At 44.9% G+C, this 18,741-nt stretch overlaps 1 protein-coding gene across 3 annotated transcripts in view; it reads right to left on the reverse strand.

Annotated features, from left to right (window-relative positions):
* The window catches only part of MRPL23 (mitochondrial ribosomal protein L23), a 167,341-nt gene that overhangs the window by 143,459 nt on the left and 5,141 nt on the right, over nt 1–18,741 (reverse strand). The window contains exons 5-8 of one of the 3 annotated variants that reach the window (XR_007708331.1): nt 12,788–13,126; nt 10,877–10,981; nt 10,682–10,770; nt 10,432–10,590 (exon numbers count right to left, since the gene is read on the reverse strand). Coding sequence is in view for 2 of the 3 variants with exons in the window: in XM_035539550.2 (XP_035395443.1) it covers nt 12,962–13,126 (165 nt within the window). In the remaining variant the exon portion in view is untranslated. Of the gene's footprint in view, nt 1–10,431; nt 10,591–10,681; nt 10,771–10,876; nt 10,982–12,761; nt 13,127–18,741 lie in introns of those variants that run through there. The other 2 variants (XM_035539550.2, XM_050710996.1) reach the window with 2 other exon arrangements.

An 18,741-nucleotide genomic window follows, 5' to 3' on the forward strand; every position in this document is an offset into this window, starting at 1 on the left:
AAGATTTTTGATAGCTCTTAGAAAAATGTCATCACGCCCATCTGTTTTGCTCTGTACTATATCCACAGAAACTCCAGTGGAAGAAGGAAGACGGCACAACATCCCAACACTAGTAAGAGGACTGAGACTTTGGACCTTAATTCCCATGCTAGGCTCCCTACACACCCTACAGCAATCAGCGCTTATTCAAGGTTAGCGGAAAGCTGTAACGGAACACTGCACAAAGCAGGTTGCGACTTGCCTTATAGAAAAGTCAGCATTTCTCCATAACAACAAGAACTTCAAATAACTCAGTCACATAAGACAAGAGGCCATGTAGCTGTTGCCTCTTAAAATCACCCTTTATTTTACAAGCTGAAGAACAAATCCAGCACATTTGCAGACTCAGCAATGACCGTGGCCACTTGCCCTGCCTGATATATGGGCAGTAGCTAGTGGTGTAGGCGTGCTCCTGGAGACATTCTGCTGCATGACTTACTGTGTGCTTTTTGGACTTTGCTCTGCTCCTTACAGGAAGCCTAGACATTTGTACCTTCAATAGACACTTTCTCGGTTATTATTTCAAGTAGAATGAATAATATCTGGCCAGCTCACTGCTCAGCCGAGAGAACCAAGCAAAGTGATGGGGGTGAGTCAGCAGCTCGGGCTATTGCTCATAAGTGGATACCGAGCTTACATCTCAGACCAGCGTAACACATGCACGGAGGTCTGTCTTCCTGTGCCACGTGCACAGTGGGCTGATCATTACTAAAGAGGCCTTTTTCCTCGCCAAGAACTAACCTTCAGGGTGACCTAAGTTCTCCTCTCTGTGTGAAGGCCAAGGCAAAGCTGCAAGCTTCACAGCCTGGGAGGAGGTCGGGATACATGGGGACCGTCACCCATAGAGCATTCGCTGGGGTGCTTCAGTCACCTCTCTGCTCTCTATTTCCTCGTGCCAAGCAGAAAGGATGAAGCAAGGAGCACTCCATGCACAACTAAACCTCCACAGCCCTTCGCTGCTCTCCTTGGAAAAACGGGGCAGAGCAGAGGCCCTCTTCTCTCCTTCACCCTGCTGACTCACCACGGGGAGACATCCCAGCCTCCGAGCCATGCCGGGACCGATGTCGTGCTCGGAGCAGGAAAGCAGAGGCCATTGCTCACACTTGCTTCCCAGCACAGCTGTCAGGTGTGCCGATACGGTCCATCGCCACATCTGCTCCATCGCACTCGGAGCTCCGCTGAAGGCACAAAGAGCCAAACTAGACCATTCAAAAGTGGTTAATTCAGGAAATAAACTATTTAAAAGGACCCACTTCTCTCCCATTCTGTTCTTCTAGTTTCTTTACCCCCCTCCCATGGTAATAAATCCATCTGTAATTTTCATCGCACTGACACTTTGGATACCCAAGGCAGACGTTTCCTGCTCCCGTCAAAGGTGAAAGCACCCAAATCTCCTGCAAGCCATAAAGCCACCTCACCTAAATGCTTTTGCAGTTCTCAGAAAGCCAATGTACTTGGAGTAACTGGAAAGACCTTGACCTGGATGCAAGGGCCCAGTGGTACTGCTCAGGCTGGGATCAGAGAGAGGCAGAGGCAGCGCTCCAAGAGGACTACACCGTGAGCCAAGATACACACTGAGACTTGGGACCTGTTTTAATTATTGTTTCATTTCTTTCACTGCTCAGGAACATGTAACAAGCTGAAATGTGCGTTGTGCCTGTAAACATTTACTTTCTTTCAGTCTTGTGCAATGCTATGTCTCATTCTCTTGGATGGTGCCTGGAATGCAGGAATAGCCATAACACAGCAGCCGAGCAACCAGCAACTGAGCTGTCCGTCTCCGACAGTGACCAGCACAAGCTGCTTTGAAGGAAGTTGCTAGAAACCCCACACTGGGCAATTGTGCATTAGGTGGCCTCTGAGGGAAGTTTCTTCTTTCTGCCACGCAATTTATGCTTGACTCACGCCCTAAAAATCAGCAAAGGCTGTCTGTCCGTCCTCCAATTCTTTTCCCATGCCGATTCATGCACTCGGGGTGCTTTCTGCTTGCGCACTTGCCAAGAGGAAAAAATTCTGGTGGTGTGCTACATGGGGTTGCACAGGTTAAGCGTGCCCTGCACGGATTACCACGTACCTTGCACAGTCAGCCACGTGGGGCTGCAGTTGCTGTAAGCCTGATGGCACACAGACACAGAAATCTGAGTCAGTCCCAGAGCGCTCCGAGGTCTCTTCGCCAGACCAGCTCACAGATGCACTCTGGCCCTTTGTACCCACAGCCTGTGAGCACGAGGCGTTTGGGGATCCTGCCCCTCTCGCTTACCAGAACGGTTGTTTTCAAGCAGCACAGGGGCATGCACGCCATCAGTGACTTGTGATCTTCTCCAGGCCTTTGGCAGAGAAATTATCTCGCAATTTGGCAAACCTCACCAGAGGCACAAGAGGCTGGCTGGGGCCACAGTGAAGAGCCGACCGGTCCAGGAGCACGGGGGCCTCCCCCATCCCTCCGGCAAGGCCGTCTGCCTCGAGCTGAAAAGGAAAGGAACCTTTGCCCCTTCCTCTCAGTCCGAAGGAGCATCTGCAGGACCGAAACCAATCAAAGCCAGCTGTGTAAAATGAAGGGGGGGCAGGGAAACACTGATTATTATGACTAGGAAAAACACTATTAAAAAAAATAAAGAAAAGGGAAAAACTGATCCCATATGGGAGGCAAATGAAATACAAATGCAAAACAGGCCATTACGCAGTGTCTGTTGTAAGGCTGCTGCGTCGGGGGCCGCGTTCACGTGTCGGGACGCGGTGCCCCTGGGACCTCCAGAGATGCCCCTCTGCTCTGCGGTGGGGAGAGCGATAGCTTGGAGCATCCTGGGCTGTGACCAGCACGGGGGCTGCGGGTTAGCAGCCCTTGCAGGCTGACCGAGAAGCTGTTCGACTCCCCCGCAGACACTCATGGAGAATAACCTCAGGTCTGCCAGACCTCATCATTCCACCAGCCCTCTTCTGCCTCAGCCAGCTATTCCAGGCAATTTCGCTGCTGGCCTCTCGCTCCTCTTGAGATGAGTTATTGTCCTCCTCCGCTCCCACTGGGTCGCCCACACGGCTGCCCTTTTGTCATTCCCCTTCTCACTCCGCACTTCCCCTTCTTCAGCAGATCATCTCCATCACCCGCTCCATCTGCCCACCCAACATGTGCCCTTCAAGCTGTTCCTGAGCTACAGCCAAGCCCCTGCAGGCTCTCTGGGGCAGCCTTCAGCAACAAGGAGGCTTTAGGGGTGCAGGCAGCAAGCGCAGTCCAATCTCAGCCCCCTTTTACGCTCCCAGGAGGGAATGAAATGCCCACCCTGTGCCAGCCATAATCCCAGACTCACAACGTTACCAGACCAAGGTGCCTGAAAGCCAGCTCTCTTTTCCTTCTTGTTCCTCAGCTGTTTCTTCTGCTGATCTTGAGGCACAAGGACAGTCAGAGCAATGGGGGCTCGCTTCTTTGGTGGTGCTGGTGATCATTGATCCACAGGAAGAAAAACTGGAGGGCAGCAACATGACTTCTCGTGCCTGTGCCCTGTGCTCCCCAGAGAAAAAAAGACTCTCCAGATCTCAAGGGACAGATGGTTGAAGGGTGGCTCAGTCTGCCCTGCTCTTGTGATTCTGTCAACGACTCACAATATTTGGTACTTTTTTTTTTTTTTTTTCCTTCAAGAGGCCCATGCCCATATGCGAATCTCAGCATCTATTTAAAAGACAAAGAAAGTAATTTCTTGTCTGTAGTGGAGAGAAAATATACAAAAATCTGAACCTCAGAGTTCAATCCACAGAAAAAGAAAAGAAGCTCTAAGAAAATCCATAGGAAACTCTCCCTTAACAAGCCAATCTCACATTTTTGAGTCCAACTCAGCTACACTACAATCCTGCTATGTGAGGGCAGAAGACACTTTGGCCACCCAGATGCCCCGCTCTAAAGACATTCCCAAGCCTGGCTTCTTCACCCACCCTGGGCCAGGGACTGGGCAACCTGTACCTGCTTTTTGAGCACCATCAAAGCTCTTCTCTCACGTGTGCATCTGGGGAAGAAGCAGGAAGAGCGAGGGCCCTGCAGACATGACACTTCTCAGTACTAGCGTATTCCACAACATGCCCAGGGCCACAGCCAAACGCATTAGACCGCAGCACTCCCAGATCCTACTCAAGAGTCTTCATAATTCCTCTTTTCAAGCCAAGAAAAACAGAGCAAGCAGAAAGCAAATAACAGTGGGCAAGCAGGAGTATTTGTCCCTTACTACAATGGCCTTAAGCAATCAGAGAGGTAGGGCTGATGAACCTTTAATTACTTGTGCAATAACGACCTCTGTTTCCAGCATTCCTTGGCAGGCAGGAAGTGGCTGGAGCAGTCAGGGACCTGTTATGCTCTCCTCTCCACAGGCCTGAAATCGATACGAAGGCCCCTCACCCAGCTGGTTGCGAGTTTCAAGATACACCCTGCACAGAGGCTGTTTATAGCTATTAAAAGCAGCGAAAAGAAAATGCAATAAAAATAAACAGCTCATCTATTGAGGAGCTATTACTGAACCGCATGTCTCCACAGCTAAGGTGTTCAAAGCTCCGACACTACTTGTTCCAGACAGTTCAAAGAGCGATAGAAAAAGCAAACTAGAAAACCAGACCTCAACCTCAGTTTATTGGTATTTTGTGTACTGCCTCATGCTCAAACATAGAGGGAATGGAGGGGGCACTTTTCACTGCAGACCCCTAAGTGGTTCCCAGACAGACAGAGCAGGGGCGCTGGGGAAGTGACTACCCGTAAATAATTTCTACAACAGTAAACCAAGGCAGCAAGGGAGGTTAAGGAATTGATCCAAGCTCAGCCGAGTAGTCTGGATGTGAAGTTGACTCTTCTGATTCACAAGCCACTGAAGTGACCTCTCCTTTGAGGGAAACCTAGGTGACACAACAGAAGGCACTACACCTTCCCACAGGGTCCAACACACAACTTAGACGTACCATAGGCGAGCCAGCTGCCAAACTTGCCAACCTTCCCAAGCTCCATCTTGGCTGGGATTCTGCAACGCGTCAGGCTGACCCAAAGGTCAGAAAAAGAAACCCTGCAAAAGACAGCTCACAGGCTACTTTGCTTCCCGAGGAAATAAGTCTCTTCCTATCCCCACCTCCATCTGCTGGAGTCAGCTTATGCCTTGACGCATGTGGCACTGACGACTTCCCAAAGCTCTTGTTCTTTTAGTATTACCATTAGCTCTTTGATATCTTGGTTATCCACAGAAACAGCCAGAGTGTGTCGGCATCCAGCAAAGTTCTTGGCCCTGAAATTCTGTGGCAAGGAATTGCACAACACTAACCTAACCCAGTGTCGAGTGAAAATATTTCTGTGACAGTTTCTATCTTGCCCTCTTTTTTGTTTCTCTGACAGTCCCCGCTCACATACATTGTAAAGGGAGGTACTTCTGGATAGCTCATCTCTATTCACGTTCCCTCTACTTCTAGAATGAGCACTTACAGGGTTTTCAATCACTTTGCACAAGAGGTCTTTTTTTCTTTCCTCAACTACAGTCACAGCTGGTTCCTCAGCTGTGCTCTCCTCCATTTGGAAACAGAGTTCGCAAGATAACATGGTGTGGCCCAGTATGAAAGGGATCCTTTACAACACAGAAAGATGTCCCAGGACTGTTGAGCAATTTTCTTATTGGTTACAACAGGAAATGGATAAAAGCACTCAGCTCCTACCAGTCAAAGTTTCTCCTTTCTGCTGTGCACCAAGGCCATACAGAAGAACAAAGCAGTGCTACAAAAGAGCTGCTTTGAGAACAAGACTGAGGTTATAGGCAGACCCATCAGTTTCTGGCATCTTACAAGCCAAAAGGGTAAAGAAGGGTAAGAAAACCACAAATGGCAGAACGCTGCGTTGCTCTCGAGTCTGTTCCAACTGAATTATCCATCACTTTCATCAGGCACATTTCTTTCTACTGCACACGGCAGTAAGCTGCCCACTGCATGCTGTCACTCTCAGTGCTCAGAAATGAGAACACGTGAAAGAAGCACCCCAAGGGATATGCCCGGTTGTTAACCTAAAGACATTCACCTCCCTTGCTCAGCACCCTTAGTTTTCTCCCTGCTGTTTGAGCTCCTAGCCTTGTAAGACACAAGGAAGGGCAACTAGACAAAACTGCCTCACCCCCTGAGATGCCAGCTGAAAGGAAGGGAACAGTAACACAGATCCCCACTCCCCTCGTGCAGTTGGGACACGATCTCTAGCAATAATGGCACAGGTGAAGCCACCTCAAGCTGCAGGCCCAATTCATTCAGAAGGGTTAATGGCGAGGGGGTTGGAGAGAGCTGCACGTCTGGCCTGAAAGCAACCCACCAGAGGATCCTGCAGGCAGAAGAGGGATTAGTAGTGTTAGGTAACTGCTCAGAGCCCCAATGCCAGGCAGGCCCAAGGGCTTCTCAGGCCTCCTCATGCTCCCCCTGTCGAGGTTTGCCTGAACAGCCCTTAACAGTGGGGCCCACCTTGGAAGTCCACGGCACAACTACGCCTGCACAAGCAGTAGCAGTAGCAGGCCCAACATGGGGGCAAAGCAGCAAACAAAACGGTCCACAAGCTCTTGCAGCTCTGTTTCATAAGGGCCTGGAAAGCTCCTCCCCTTCTCTTCCCCTAGCCCCTCCATAAAAGCTTTGCATGCAGAGCTGCGTCTCTTGGGTCCCTCATTCTCTTGAGCAAAGTAAACAGACCTCCCGTGCAGCGACAAATGAACAACAAACAAACAGAGGGGGAAGAAAGAAAGAAAAAAATCTCACTGCCAACTTGGAGATTTTTTTTCGGCATGTTTAATTTTTCAAAAAAAAAATAAATAAATAAATGTGCAAGCTATGCCCTGGGGGTGACCCTGCACAGAGCTTACTCCAGTCCCCCTCGCACTGCTGCAGCCACCCCGTCCTTCCCCAGACGCAGGCGCACGCACACAGAGCCCGAAGAGTCCTGGCACCCAGACGGCTTTTTCTTTTTCAGGCATGCCAAAACAAGCTAAGCTCCTAAATCCCTTTTAGAATCTGGCCTTGTGTGGAAATCTGTTTGCCTCCATCCTCTGTTTATTTTCTTTTGTTTTCAGGTTTGTTAGCCCAAGGGCAAATGTTGTTCCTAGCACCAGTTTTGGTTGTTGGGTGTTTTTTTTTTTTTGGTATTTATCTTTCAATCAAGTGTTCCTCCTTGCAGGGATAAACAGGATGTTTAGAGACTCTGGGTATGACGACCGGTCTCTGACAGCTGTTGTGACACACCACACACTGGGTTTGCCATGTGTGCGAGCATTGGCACAGCCCCGTCCGCAGCAGCCTGCCTGAGGAGATGGACTGCATGACCTAAGAGGCCTTCGCCAGCTCTCCATTTCCAGCACAGGCTCATTGCAAACGCACCACCCGACCCAGAGCAACTCCCTGCCCTCTCCCTCCACTTGCCAACCCCACGGCCGTCCCACTCCTAGAAGACTAATTTCGCTTCCTTTGCTGCACCTTTACTTGCTACGCTGAATTACGTTTTGCCTCTCAGGCATTTTTTATTTCCAGGTACGTACACATGGACAATAGTCCAAGTGCTTCTAAACCACACCGATTCAACAGAGGGAGTTTCCCCAGCCTTTTTTTAGGAAAGGAACTTTTCCAAACCCTGAATCACTGACATTGGTCTGACTCCTAAGCCCAAAACTTTGCAAAAATGAAGCACAGACAGCATTAAGTAAGGGCCAGATCCCAAGCAAGACCCACCTACCTAGAATACCATGTGTGGCCTAAAGATGCTTTCTGAAGTCCCAGTCACCACAGAAGAAAATGAAATGCCTAATTGCGGACTGCACGAATACTCCAAAATGGTAATTACTTTCCATTCATTGCCCTTAGAACAGCTGAAGGCAGGAAAGGTTAAGAGACTGATAATTACTTATGTTTTGTAATTACAACAACCAGTTTTGCACCAGGCCCCGGTTCCAGTGTTCTCAGGCCCCAGAATAAATGAAGATGAGGTATCTCCTGCGTTCTGCAAGCTGGGTGTGCCCACATCAGCACACACTTTGATAAGCCGTACTGTATACAAAGAGCTAAAATCTGTCTAAACAGCCATAAGTCACTCTAAAAGAGATGGCTCGGCAAGGATGTCATCTTAGCTACTCTAAAGCCTTTCACATTTAGAGGAAATAATATTTATAAAAATTACCTCTCTTCTCCACAAACACATGAATCCTAAACAGCAATGCTCATTTTTCCCCATTACAACCACTTTAAGAAATTCACAGGTCAGATGACAACACGTTGCTGACTTTCGGGCTGCTTGGGCCCAGCTTGTTCAAGAAACTTGGTCCTGCAACATTTGTCAAGTTCAAGCACTGAAATCCATTCCAGGTAACATTCAACCGCAAGCTTCTGGCCCACGCACAGAAACTACGGCATGAAATTTTATGGTCTGTGTTATTCAGGTCAAAAAGGATTATCACAATGTTCCTTTTTACCCATGGTGTCTGTGAGCCTTGGCACATAAGCAAAGGCTCATGTCTGGAAAGCCATTCTCAGACAACTGTTTTAAATTGGACTCCGAGCAGTCCTTGAACTCCACTTTAGTAGACAGCAGCACTGTCAAGATAACGGTTTTATGGCTTTCAGTCCTTCTAGCAAAAATAGTGCTTGCTTTGTGTACCTTGCCCTGTTTCACACAGTAAGCAAATGTCCTCTACCCAGCCCTTCCCACTCTCTGCAAGCCATTCCACAAACAGGCCAGCGCTGAAGAAGCAATAGTCTCTTACAACCTGAAAACTAAAACAAGTAAAATTATTTTCTTCATTTTTTTTTTTCATTTTTCTTCATTTTTTTTTTTTATAATTGGGATAACCTGGATGGACCAGAAATTTTCCAGCCATGAACAGTTTCCACAGCAAGACCACTTCGGATAAAGTAAGCATAATTTTCCCACTGTTCCATTCATTCAGAAGTGCTACCAACAGTGGGCCCAATAGACTGTTGAATACCTTTCTGTCAGCAGATCCATACTTAGGGAGTCCCAGTATGGAAGCAGGTATCTGAAGCTCTAAATTATCCATTCTCAGTCATATTCGCCCTCAAAAGAGGGTCACTTACCCTCTCAGCGATGTGGCTTTCCATTATACAGAGCAGGAATATTTGCTAAATAGATTACAATATCCCTTCCCTGGAATACACCACAAGGTTGTATTTACTTTTTTCCCCATCATTTATTTTATTTAGCCTTTTCTCTTCTCTTAGCCACCCAGTAGCCTACCATAGGGGGAATGATGCGTAAGACTGAACTGCAGGATATACACCATTTCTGACACGGGGTGCTTATACACAAAAGATGAAACTTTGTGACTTATCAGCTGAGCTGCACTATATGTCTTCCTACTTCAAGTTAGCTGTGAAAGTAATCAATTTGCGCTCTCTGAGGTCATATGGTAAGGCTCAGGTGACAAGAGGTTAGAAGACATGGGAATTTTGTCACCTGTACACACCCACATGTTCTTAACATGATCCACAAGGAACCTATCAGCAGGACCTGAGCAGGAGCTACAAAGGAAAACTCATTTCAAAACTGTAATACTTATAAAACCAGTTTATGAAGTCACTGTCTCTGTAACTCATTTCAGGTTGATTTAAAAAATAATAAATACAAGCAAACAAAAAAGCAACTGCATGTTCCCTCTGAAGCATACTGGTATTGCTGAGACAACCCTCATCATAGCTGGGTGCCTTTCTCCGCTGGAGTGGCCTACGCAGACAACTGCGCATCTGCTGACTGTTCCAGCACATTGCTCTCTTAGGGGGGTTGCACACGTACAGAGGGGAACGAAACTGCGCTCAGCACCTCCCCTGCACGTCACTGCAGCCAGCAGCTGCAGAGCCGTGCATGCCAAGTGCAGGACGTGGCTTCTCCTGCATCACAGTGAACATCAGCCTCTTCAACCAAGTCATTACTTTGGTCCTTGGAGAAGTTACTCATACGTCTATATGAACCCCCAGCCCGCAGGTACGGCTGTAGACATTGCCAAGGACAGCTCGACACCTCTGAAGCGGGGCTACTCGCAGGATCTGCCGAACCCTTGCATCACCCAAAACAACGGGATGTGCTGGAATGAGCATGATTCAGTCAACACAGCTACAGAACATGATCCCTTGTTCTCCTCGCTTCGTCACTCATCTGCTGTGCTTCTCTGGTATGTGTCACAAACACTGACTCCATATTCAAGCATTGTTTGCATTATCTTCTAACCTACCTGTACAGGTTGGGGGACAGGACCGGTGAAGCGCCATATTATAATGAGAACTGGCACTTCCTCTAAAATACTGGCCAACAAGGGACTGGAAGGAGTTGGCATCTTCATAATCCTGCTTCCATGGAAATCTGGAGCATCAAAGCAAATAGGGCTTTGAATTTTCTTTTTTAAATCTTACCTTTATTTCACAGGTATACTAGCTTAGAGGTAGCTGGTAACAAAAGTTCTCTCTGAAGTAGCTTGAATATCTGCCAGAATTTGGTTGCAGCAACTTCATATAGATACGGGTACACTCATCTCTCTATTTCTTTCCTTTTGTGTCACTCCAGTCAGAAACCTGTTTTGAACATGAGCTAAACATTAATCACCCATGGAGAAATCAGAGCAGCAAAGCATGGTAGACCTGCCCTGTGACTTTTGATACTCACTCAGCCTAGCGCATATTTGGTACTGCAAATAAACTCCTCTCAGCTTGGGTTCTCAATGCCAGTACAGGAGCTGGTGACTCCAACCTCTCCTGAGGACCACAACAGGGAAGGCAGAGAGGCTGATGGTTAATATATTACTTGCTGTTACACCTACCACATGGAGCACAGCCTCATTCATCCAGAACTATCACATACCTGACTGTTTGCTTGCTCAAGGCTGACCAGCCAGCTAGGAAGATATATGGCAGCACTAGATGAATTCTTTTCATTTTATCATCACCATGGTGAAGATGGAGTTACCTATATTGGAAGTCACCACAAAGGAAAGTGATGAAAAAATATGAAACTTTGTAATATTATACCGTAGGAGCAAAGCCCCAGACCCATTACTCTAAACTGAGGTGGGAGTTTGTTCAAACAACCTCATTAAAAATGAAAAACAAAAATAAAGGAAGGAGGTTTGGGGGGAAAGCTATGTACCGCAGGAGAGAAACCCTTTTATCTAGACAAGTTCAGTCCTCCTGCTTTAAAACTGCCGGTCAGCTCCTGATTTTTAACCTGGAGTTTTACATGTCGCTACAAAACTCTGGAAGTGTTGGCTTTGCAGATATGCCAAACACACAGACTGTTTTCAGGGAACTCAGTATTTTTCCACATCTACTATTGTAACTCTGCTGGCAGGCTAGGAGTAGCAAATCCTCCCTTATCTCCCTCCTCTCTGAGAGCATCTCTCTGTTTAAGCACCAGCTAACTTACACAGATCATCATGCAGATCCCCCCTGGAAGCTGGACAAAGAGGGGGGTGGGAGAATCACTGAAGCTGTAAGCAACAAACCGCAGAAGGAGATGGACTGTCGCGCAGAGGGGAAGTAGCAGGAGGAAAGAGGCGACTAATGAACAGAAGGGGGTGCGTAAAATCCTATTTGGATTGCCTCTCTGGGGAACAGCTGTTTCCTTGTAAACATCTTGCTAGCTGTCCAAACAAGAAGTTCAGACACAGAACAATAATGGAGAGCACCCGGTAGAAGCATTCAAGGCAAGGCTAGGGCTCATTCACTACCCTGCCAATTGAGTGGCAGCATCCAGAAGCAAGGGAAACTTTAGCTGTGTGTTTAACCCTGCACATACTGGCACTGTGGCCAATGGCCTGCAGAAACGCATCCTTCCTTCTATCCACGGCAAAGTCCTTCCTAGCCCTCCTTCCCCCCCCCACCCCCCCCACTGTTTCTGACACACTGGCAAAGCACGTTCCTTGACAAAGGCAAAGAGGAAATATCCTCATCAAAGCAAGGAAAAACAGCTGCAGAGCCAAGAAACAAGAAACCTAAACGTGGCAGCCCTGAAGGCCTAGAAAAGTTCTACCACTGCCCTGGCATCAGCAACTTGGAAGTAAAGGGAGTTGCACCAGAAGTAAAAAGAGTCTTTTTACTAGTCCGGAGCACAAAACAGTCTACACTTGCAGAAGCATTTTTATGCCAGTACAACTGTGTCTACACAGGACTCTTGCCAGCACTGCAAGGTAGCTGTGGGCAGGGGAAGGAATACTAGCACAACTGTGCCCTGAAACGTTCCTGGGGCAGAGCAGTCACAGAAGGCAACTACCTGCATTCCACAACAGCCAGCAGAGACTGCACCACGTCTGTCCATTCCCTGAAGCTTCTGGGGATCACACACATGCCCAGCCACAAGCCTATCCAATAAAACCTGCCCCAAAATGCCACACGGCCATTAACAAAGGAGTAAAGTCAGGCTACATACACATCCCCAGGAAAGGGGGTCACTTTGGAAGGAAGGCAATGCACAGGATAGTAAAAGACACCATAACTGATAATAAGGGAACCCTACATCCTGAGCCTACAGTCTAATAACCTACAAGTTCTTGTCCACCTCTAGCTGTCTTATCCTGATGTTTTTACGTAACATTCAATGCCAACCACACTTAACCTGAGAAACGAAATGCCTCTTACTTCCACTCAAATGACCTGCAGAAGCAGGAACAAGGTAAGCACAGTGACACTCTCATTCAGAAACAAGAAGCAATTCCACATTTCAGAAATGGTCCACAAGTTCACAGGGAAGATCTGATGCAGCCAGATTTATTTTTACCTTTTTATTTCTTTAGGGCCATTTTGTTGTAGTCGTGCATAAATAGCCAGGAAAATAGACACTCTAGCAAGGGCTGCTCAAGAATAAACCCTTGGTCATTACAAGAAGAGAAGAGTTCAAGTTCTGCTGACCAAAATTCCTCTAAGGCTACAGAAAGGCAGCTGGCTTGTTGCATCAAAGTCCGAACCAATCGGGAACTCCACCTCGTCTGGGGTCACCCTTCTGGATCTGCTGCTCTTTCTCTAGATATTTCTTCCTGAAGTCATCAAAAGAGCGAGCTTCTTCATCTTGTTCTTTCTCTGGAAACAGGTTGGGAAACTGAAAGGTTTGTCCTTTGCCCTAAAGAGAAAACAAATGGTCAAAATGATGCCTCTTAACTCCCAAGATCTCTTTCCACCGCTCTCCCCAAGATACACATATAAACCTCCTCCACAAGCTAACTTTCAGCCTCTTCTCTTCTGTGTGCAAATTAAGACACTGGCATCTTTCTTTACAGAACGAATGGTCAGGAGATGGACACCTCTTCAAGATGCTGAACCACCTCAGAGATGTTGTAGGAGCCACACCGTAAAAGCAAGATGAGCAATGTAAGTGATTTTGTTAAAGTCACAGCATCGGAGAAAATGCAGGCAGGGCACGCATTCATTATGTTAATACTTAGGATATGAATCGCAGCTATAGCTGTTTAAATCTTGTCTAAGGATCAGAAAGAACATACCTAGCAGCTGTTATTATGGGGTGTAATGTGGGAATACATAGTAACAGATATCAGAGGTCTCTTATCAACAGGAATAAAGTCTGCAGTGTAAAATAATTAGTGGGAACAATCTGTCTAATACATCACTGATGAGATTAAAGTGATTACATCTGCATCAGTCATTCTGCCTAACAGACAAGTCATTTTAGTATAACATCATCATCAGATCTATGTCTCCCACTTGGAAAATAAACATTTGCTTGGTCTCTGGTTTTTATCTAACAGCAGGAAACCATTATTCTGTGGAAATGTTCTATCCCATTAACATTATCTACTTACTTTTTAGTGGTGTTTGCACTAAGCACAACTTCATTAAACTCAACAGTATCAGCCCCTTCCATTCCTTTGCATTCCATATGGGACTCTGCATAATAAAACTCATAACTGATAGCTCATAACTCTTAAAATTATTCTCCAGAATAGTTACAAATCTTATCATACATTAACTTCTCTGGCAGAATACTACATATAGAAATCTCAACAAAAGCATGTAATTGCTTCAGATTAAAACAGTTTTTTCAGGTCAGCCACTCTTTCTATTTGTGCAATAAAAATAACTGAACCAGAGGCCCAGTTACAAAATGGTTCTGCAAAAGAGATAAAATTAGCCTTCTATAACACGGCTACCTATACTGCATTTTGAGATAAGAAATGTGACATAATTAAATAAAGAAAAAAAAACCCTGCCACCACGTCCCTAACCCAGCTGAATGTGTGCTATGTTCCATTTAGCCATATACACTCAACAGGGTCATTTACAGGTGTGAAAGAATTTAAACCTCAAGCATACACTTTGGAAAGAAAAACCATGACTTATCCCAGTTGAGCTTATCCAGACTAGAATCTAGGAAATATCAACTCATACCCAGCAATGCTCCGGTTGTTTTTGTAGTGCATACTTCTTGGGGGTTTCCTAAGAGCCTGACCATACTACAAAAACAACAAGGGAGCTGCTGTGTACATTGCGCTTTCCTAGATTCTAGTCTGGATAAGATCAAGTGGAACAAATCATGGTTTTCCTTTCCACACCATACACTCGGGGGTTTCAATTCTTTTGTACCTTTAAATTACCACCAGGTATGCTTATAATAGCTGTCCTATGACAACTGAAGCATAGCTCCATTTTGAGGCACAGCAACAGGCCTTATCAATGGCCTTGAACAATCCCAACACCGTAGCCTACTGATGCTCTTCCTGTAGTAGGATCAGCAGCAAGCACCCTTGAGGCAAAGGGCTGCCCAAGAGTTTGGCACGCTGAAGCATTTGGAAAATAATTTGTTTACATTACAAAAAATTACTGCATTTTAACTGCACTGCAGGCAGGTCACTCCGCCCTGTGGGACCCATAGGACAGAGGAGGCTGATTCTAAGGACTCATCCATCCTGGAGAGGAAGCCATTTTAGTTAAACAAGTTGGAAAACAATTCAGGCTAACATGGTAGGCATACCACCTACGCTGAAAATTTGAGAACTATTTATATTGGTAACAGTGTAGTAAGGGGCTGTTCTTGTTATGCAGCACTTCCATTCTGGTATGCTTCCAGCACCAAAGCACTTCTCTTACTGGAGAGTGAAGGAAAGCTGTCCCTAAAGCATACTAACAACGTTCATGGTTAATTCACTAAGCATTGCAAAACAGTTATTATTTTTAAAAGAGGAAAAAAAATTAAAAGGATATGCACAGAAACTGTAGTGAAACCAGGCAAACCTTTCAGCTGTTTATCAAAGTGCTCACAGTTCCCATTTCAAGGCTGGTGAAAGTCAAATATTGAGCTGAAAATGTCAATCTGTATCTGGAGTCTTTTAATAAATCAAAATCAGCACAGACAAGTTGGCTTTTTCCAGCTCTTGTTCTGTGAAGAAATTCTGATTTTGGCTGGCAGCCAGACACGATTCGAAACAGCCAAGACATTACACCCTGAGAACTGAAGGTTGATAAATCTTAAGTAACAATACTATGCAGTAACACTGCACTGTAAGACTCTGGAGTGATGAAAGCTGTATGAAAAATAGCTGTTGTGCATGCTCAGTAGCTAGTTTTCATCTTGGGTATTTCAAAATTTCAGAAATACCAAAAGGCATCGACTTACATAAAAGGCTGAGAGTCTATCCAGGCATATTTACATTCGGTGCATGTTCAACATGATGCCAGAGGCTACCAGTGTTTTAGCTCCTATGCCACCTTCTTAAAACAATGCCTACCAAAGGAATAGAGGGATCATCACTCCCTTATGCAGTCCTGCTTAAAGTAGACTTTTTTCTTTGTAAAAGTTTTCCCTTCTCTACAGCAACCATCTGCCAGCTAAGATAAATGCCTCCTTCAAATGAAATCCTAACCAAAATAAAGCAAACAACTGAATTTCTACTTTGTTCATCAGTGTGTTTTACCTGGTTTCCAAACTGCTAGAGCATGAACTACTAGCATATTCAACTAGGAAGCAAAATTTTGCATTCTTATTCCTAAACCTTACATTTATTCAGTGTTTTACCTTTTGCAAGCCGTTTAACCAGTCTCCCCTTTCATCACTGATTTATCGAAATTCATAAGCTGAAATGGCCTCTAAAAAAACTAGGATTTGGTCTTTGTTTAGAACTTCTGCCAGCACAGTTACCTTAGTCAGAAGCACAGAGAAAAGTGGAGAAGATGAGAACAGCCTCCTATCTGACAGTTGTGCTAAAAGAAAGCACCGTAAAAAAGACAGACGCTGGCAAAAAAAAAAAAAAAAAAAAAAAGGCTATTTTGCTCAGATAATTTAGTCTGTCTTGGAATTGGATGGTGAAAAAGTTGTCTTACTGGCAGTACCGCAACACGAGGTGATCCCTCTGGAGTTTGTCAGGATAAGCTCTCCCTCCATATCCTCTAATATCTAAATGAGCTTTTATAATGTTAGACAAAGAAAGATAAATAAATAAATGGAGCAATGAAGTCATAGAAGCATTATTAAAGCACCTAAAAATAAAGTCATTGTGATGATTTTACATGTTGGTATTCTAAATTTAGGGCCTTCCCAGAGACCTCCCTTCTTTCTACAAATTCTAAGGTTATGTATTAGTAAGATGTGTGGTCCAGTGTTTAGATTACAGAAATGGGAGCCATTAAACTTCTACTCCTGCACAAATATAATCCTCGTTTCAGCCTTACCCAAATGTAAAGCTGATTTATATACATGGTCTTATGAGGATTCCTTTATTAAATACTAAAATCCTTCAAGATAACAAGAGACCTAAGCACCAAACATATATTTTCATCTTAGATGTCAAATCTTTTTGGTTATAAAGGTTGAAAACACACCTTGTTTCTCTGAGTTTGCAGAAGGAGTTACAACATGAAGTGGTACAAATTGCCTCCATTCATTTTAATGGGAGGTTAAGTGACCACAATTAGGCCTATGAAGTCAAGTGTTAGCCTTTCCACTGCTGAGCCTCATGTCAGAAAATTTCTAGGAGGATTATCCAGCACAAACTCACTTGTACTTTCTGACCTTTGCATCCTCTGAAAAGTTTAGGAATGGAAGGTCAGCACAGATATTATTGTGTAGGAATGACGCAGCAAACACTGATCATGTAAACAACTGTGAGGTCTTCTGATTATTTAGATAATTGAAGCACTTACTACTGTCCTTCAGAATTAGGAGAAAAGTGATGTTTATAGTATCGTTAACTAAAAAAATGTTGGACTCCCAACAGCACGGGATTCAGTCCAGCAGTAGCAGCAAATGCAGCTAAGTTTAATAATCCAGTGCATTTCAACAATTCTCCTCCTATTGCACTTGGTAACATCTGATGTTAAAACGTATGGCAGAACAGCACAGAAAGCAACTGCAAAACCCACGCAGGAATGACACAGCACACAGGGCATCCAAGTTTCCTCTGAATTCATTACATGTCAAACGAAAACTGCCGTCACATCTGATGTGCAAATGGGTTAATTAATATGAACATACAGGACACGCTAAGCAGGGTTTGAGGAGAAAACATTTGCAAAAATGTTCCCAGCGGTGCCATCATTCATGCAGCTAAATAGGTGTTAGTCCTAATGTTGACAAGGTCAGACTCCTTTTTACAGCCATCTCCATTAGATTTCTCAAAACAGGTTTAATTAAAAATAGGTCTGGATTCCAGAGGCTTGTCTACAGTTGGGCTCCCACGGGTGCTAACACCTGTTGAGCTAAAGAGTGAGAACAGTGAAGGAGGAGGAGGGGATGTTGTTGTTTTTTTTAATTTCCCTGATGTTGATGCAACTGTAAAGTTTCCCACTGGCTTTTTTTTTTTTTTAGTAATATTAGGATAATTACAATTCTATCTGAGTAAAGAGAAAAGCTGCTTTACTACTTTCATTTTAGTTACTTGGAAAAGATACATACTTTTGCTTTTAATTAAAAAAATCAAATAGCATTAAAAAGTAGCATTTGATAAGCCTCAAACTTAAACCTTTCTCACCACATTCCAGAAGGGGAAAAAAGGCAGGCAGGCTCTGGAATGGTAAGATATTGTTGATCCACAGCCTTCTATGATTTGAGGTATTTTTTTAGTGTGAAAATATTATGCTTGGACTGGTCATGTATTTGTCCAGTTACAGCCTGAGAATAAAGTAAACAGCTCTGAATCTCCAAGAAATAGTATTTGGAAAAGAAAGGACAACAATTCTTACATATGGAGCAGCTGAGGCACTGACACCTAAGGGTGTATTGGCTATGACTTCATGTACCTTCCACCTTTGAGACACTTGCGTTAAGTTATGGATATGTATGTTGTGCTGGGACACATAAGATGATGTTTTATGAAGGAGGCCAGCATAACTAGTCATAAGAAATACACTCAATTTCATTCAGGTAAACCACACCAGGACTGCTTCCAAGTCGCACTGGGAAGAGCAATACTTCCACCTAGTGGGCAAGGGAAAGATCAACCCAAGACCTTCCAAAAACACATACTTATTTTTCCAGCCATAAGCAGTTTTAACTTGAAACTGGATTAATGAGGGAAAACACAGCTGGTAAAAATGGTGGGAAAGCCCTGCTACTCTGACTCACGGCAGATGCAAAATAATTCTAATGAAAAATGGTTTTTACAGTGGTTACCAAACTTTCCTAAATTAGGCAGATATTAACAATGGACTACATGGGGCCTGTTTTGGCCTGAATCACACCATGAATGAAGGGAAAACCTTCAGTTTCAGAAATGACACTGGGTTTCT

The sequence above is a fragment of the Cygnus atratus genome, chromosome 5, assembly GCF_013377495.2.
Source record: "Cygnus atratus isolate AKBS03 ecotype Queensland, Australia chromosome 5, CAtr_DNAZoo_HiC_assembly, whole genome shotgun sequence".
NCBI classification, from domain to species: domain Eukaryota; kingdom Metazoa; phylum Chordata; class Aves; order Anseriformes; family Anatidae; genus Cygnus; species Cygnus atratus.